The sequence below is a fragment of the Buceros rhinoceros genome, unplaced genomic scaffold, assembly GCF_000710305.1.
Source record: "Buceros rhinoceros silvestris isolate BGI_N320 unplaced genomic scaffold, ASM71030v1 scaffold37084, whole genome shotgun sequence".
Taxonomy (NCBI): Eukaryota; Metazoa; Chordata; class Aves; order Bucerotiformes; family Bucerotidae; genus Buceros; species Buceros rhinoceros.
Window position 1 is genome coordinate 36,122 of NW_010409618.1, and position 4,411 is coordinate 40,532.

A 4,411-nucleotide genomic window follows, 5' to 3' on the forward strand; every position below is an offset into this window, starting at 1 on the left:
AAAGAGTCCAGTCTGGGAAAGCAATCGGAACTGGAGGAAGGGAAGAGGGAGTCATTTTGCAGTCAAATGAGTGAGACTAAGATGTCTCTTATTTACTAGCTGAATCTAGCAAGCTGCTGGATCAGTTCAGCTGCCTCATGTGGCTGTGCTACTAATTTGTTGTGATACAAATTGAGCTGGCCATTGCTGCTGGAAGTGAGAGGATGTTCTGAGCACATACATATCCATTTCTGTTAGGCGTTACTGCTCGTAGAGGGCAGTGGCAGAATTTCTCCTTCCTCTGCAGTAAGTCCATCCCCAGCTCGAATACCACATGTCTTTGTACTTCAGCTGAGTGGTTTCTGCTATCCGAAGCAGAAGTACGCATGTAAGGAACTAAGGACACACTTTGGGGTCTGTGAGTGAGTTTGAAAGCTTCACAAGAAGGCAGTAGTTTGTAGCAGTGTCTTTCACTGATGACATGATACCTTCGTTCAAAGAAGCAGCAGGTAGTCCTCTTGACGTCACTGTGATTTTCAGCCTTTTACTAAGCTGCTAGAATAAGCTTTTGTTTTGGAACACATTCCAGTTTTTCTAAATGATTGGAATTGAGGCTCAGTGAGATAGTACACAATTTTTTTCAGTGATTCACGTGGCCACTAATGAACTGAGATATCCTGTTTATTTACTATTTTAAAACGGGACATAACCCGAGTTAGTGAATTTTTCAAATAAAAAAAAAAAAAGTGTGATATGGTATATCTCAGTATATTCTAGGCTATCCCAGATCCAGGGTCTTTATGAGTGAAGTACTGGGAGCAGAACTTAACGCATGCTTTGTTTCTTTCTTTGTCCGTTATCTGCCACAAATTGGGACACTAGAGAAGACGGGTCTAAATTCTAATTTAGACTGGTTTTAGTGATCCTGCTTTTATTGGGTTGTGCGGTAAAAGCTCACCGTATTTTCAGAGAACATGAAGAAAAAACATTCCAAAACCTCTTGGTTTTTGACATTTGCACTGTGACTAGATTGCTATAATCACACGATAAACTGCTAACTGCTGAGACGCATTCCTGTGCTTAGGAATGGCGATTAATAGGCTCTTTCGAATGGCAGAGTAATTTTTCTGCATGTTAGTTTCTTAAAAACATGCACAGTCTCTTGCTCTGTCAACTCCATAGGTGCCAGTACCCATAAAGAGGAGGAGAGCTAGAATGCCTTTTATGTGATGCAGTCCTCCTCTTCCTCCCTGTCCTTCAGGCATGCAGTTAGGGCTCAGGATCTCCCATCTGGGCAGCATAACCACTGAAGCTAACCAGACTCTTCACGTGATTAAGGGGTTGCTTATGAAAAGATGACTGGAATTAGCTCCCTACCATGGAAACTATCTGGAAGTTAGTTCTTCTATTCCAGAATAATTAGTGTGATTTAGAAACATCTAATGATTCTGGAATTAAGTAATTTTTATTTGGAAATAGAATGACATATGGGTGTGTCCCCATTTTTTTAATTTATTTGGTTAGTTTTAAGTCTTTTTGTAAAAGGTATTGCTGGGAAGTGAATGAAAATGCCAGGAGACAAAGTTTTGTTGAATCACATCTCCCTTTCATCTGGCATTCAGGGGACTAGCACCCTCATGAGCCGGCTTTGGGTTTTATTGTTGGCTTATGGAAGGCGGGATTTCAGTGTCTCAGTTTAGTCAGAAATAGTCAGTTATACTTGGTCAGAAAGATTAAGACATTAAGGGAGAGAAAATTTTAAGCTTCAGAGGTTTAGGAGCCTACTGCAAAATACCGTGCTGATTGACATGGGCATGCCAGAACAGGACATGTACAGACCCCTTTTGGGAAGGTCAGGATCTTACTTTTAACTGTATTCCTCCCTGTCATCATTGCATTTTCACCTATTCCCTGCTTAGCTTTTCTTCTCCTTGAGACGCAGGTTGCTGTTTCTTACCTTTTCCCTATTCAATGAGTCATGTTCATGAGGGTTAATAGACGGTTGCAGTTATTTAGTTTGACTTACATCACTCAGTCTATTAATTTCTGCATCAGTATGAGTATGGTCTCCTTCAGAATCCATCAACATCTTTTCTTAATCAAATCATTGCTGGTGCTGATCCAGCGAGAACCCAGTCCAGCTGAGGATTAATATCTGAATTTCCGTGTTCTGCTTTAGATGTTACCACTCGCTAAATGTTTGGAAGGTTACTTAACTACTGAGCTCTGTATGCCAGAGGTGAAAAGGAGATAAATACACCTGTTTTAGCTGAATTGGTTACATACTGTTGATTAAGTTCTCAACAAAGAGAACAAAACAGAAGGATGGAACTTAATTAACAACATTAATTAAACAAAGCAAAGGGTTAGAACTTAATCAAATTATAAAATCACGAAACATATGTCTCTCTTGTCCCATAACATCATCTTGTGTGGGTGTGATAGATGTTTTCTGTGGTATTCAGTTGTACTAGTGTATTTTTACGGGTCAAAACGTAAAAGCTTCCTGGAAATTGTTTTGTGGGTGAACATATACAAAGCTTTTTGTCTGCTGTAGTAAAAGTGAAAAATAAACATAGCAGTGAGCCCAGATCCCTGAAATGACAGGATTTACATGTAATTTCTCAAGCTGTGGCCTAAGTTTAGACTGTGTGAACCTGTTTCCGTATTTCAAAATCGAAGCAGGTTCCTTATGTTTGTGAGTGATTTTATGCTCAGAATCTGATAAACCTGACTGAATATTTGAGTGTTAATGACCACGTTAAACCTCACACCTGAGCTCTCAGATTTTGAATATCGTATTTCTCTTCTGTGTATGAGTTCTAAAGTCTTCGCTGTCTTTGGACGTTCTTTAATGATACCTCTAAAACAGCTGTGGACTCTCTGCTCTTTATGTGGAGTGTTAACCATGAAATGTGGCAGTTGCTCTTGACTATATTTAATGTCAGGTCACCCAGCATAAAAGTCAACAAATAGTATTCAGAGGTGTGAGGCCTCTTGGCTGCTACCAATGATTGCTAAAGGAAGGGAGGAAAGTCGCTCTTTGCTAGGAAGCAAGGAGCATTCCCAATTTAGCATGAAAACCTTAGCAGAGATACCATAGTTGAAACGAAAGAATATGAGGAAGTCAGAAGTCAAGTGTTTACCTTAATCTCATAATTCCTGTGAGAAGTACTAACTAACTTGGATGTTATCTTGTATTAGTTAACTCAAGCTAATAATCCATCTTCTTATTCCCTCACGTATGCCAAGACAAAGGAGTTAATCTCTCCAAAAACGATAGAAGAATGAAAAGAATTACCAATTCCCATCTTATCGATAAAAGACTGGATGGGCTCATGAGAGCGGAGCCCCCAACTACAGATGCTTCTCAAGTACAGTAAACGTATTTGTAGCACAAAAACTATCTTCTTGATGAAAGCAGGAAAAAAATTTGATCATCTGTCTGCAAAATAGATCAGTCTTGCAGCAGAGGACATGAGATTGCTTGTGTTTTTACAGTAGGTTTCCCCGGTGGTGTAAAAGTAGTAGAAAATAGTGGTGTGAGCAGCATAGAAAATGTTTGTGATAGTCTTTCAGTTTATTCTAGTTGAGTAACTAAACCACTCTTGCCCTTCTGCAGGTGCTAATCGGATTGTTTTGGAAGACTCTAATATCTTGCAGCCTTTGGGACTAACTGTGTTTGAAAACTGGCTGTACTGGATTGACAGGCAACAGCAGATGATTGAAAAGATTGATATGACTGGTCGAGAAGGACGTACAAAGGTCCAAGCTCGTATTGCACAACTCAGTGACATCCATGCTGTGAAAGAGCTCAACATTCAGGAATACAGTAAGTGCAATCCCTCTTTGCAAGTGCAAACAGGGCCTGTGGGTCTCCAGCCAAGGAATGGCCGCAGAGAGATGAGCCTGTTTTGCCTTGTCACTGATCGACATCAGTGCAGATTGAAGGGGCCAGAAGCTGGTATTGCCTTGTCTGTGTGTTGCCAGGGTGCAATTAAGTGTATTTATTTCAGGCAGTTAGCAATGGGCTATCACAAACCTGAGTAAAAACCGATCGCAGAACGGTGCCTGATGACATTATCGGTAGTTCCATACAGGCTCCTGGCATTTGAGCATCTGTAGGCACAGCGGCTATGTCCTGTTACCCCTAGTAGAGGATTTTCTATTGTGCTAGTGATGCACTCTTAGGGGTTTAGTCTATTTGGACAGGCACAGCTCTCAGGGCCTCTTAGTAGCAGTAAATGTTTAACGGACTGCCTGCCTTGAAGGAGAAGCGAGCAGTTTTTGTTGGAGGCAATTCGTATTGAAAGTAAATGATAGAAGAGCAACGTTCTTTTGCACAAAGGAAATGTGTATTAAATAACAATTTGTGTCGGACATGGGTGGACTTTTAAAAGTTTTCTGTTTACCAGGATATAGCCTTTCCCTA

General features: G+C 40.5%; 1 protein-coding gene across 1 annotated transcript in view; it reads left to right on the top strand.

Annotated features, from left to right (window-relative positions):
- LRP6 (low density lipoprotein receptor-related protein 6) overlaps nucleotides 1-4,411 on the top strand; it is a gene marked incomplete at its 5' end in the record, with an annotated part of 47,254 nt that overhangs the window by 30,918 nt on the left and 11,925 nt on the right. The window contains one exon of the mRNA XM_010135288.1: nucleotides 3,602-3,811. Coding sequence (XP_010133590.1) covers nucleotides 3,602-3,811 — 210 coding nt within the window. The remainder of the gene's footprint in view (nucleotides 1-3,601; nucleotides 3,812-4,411) is intronic.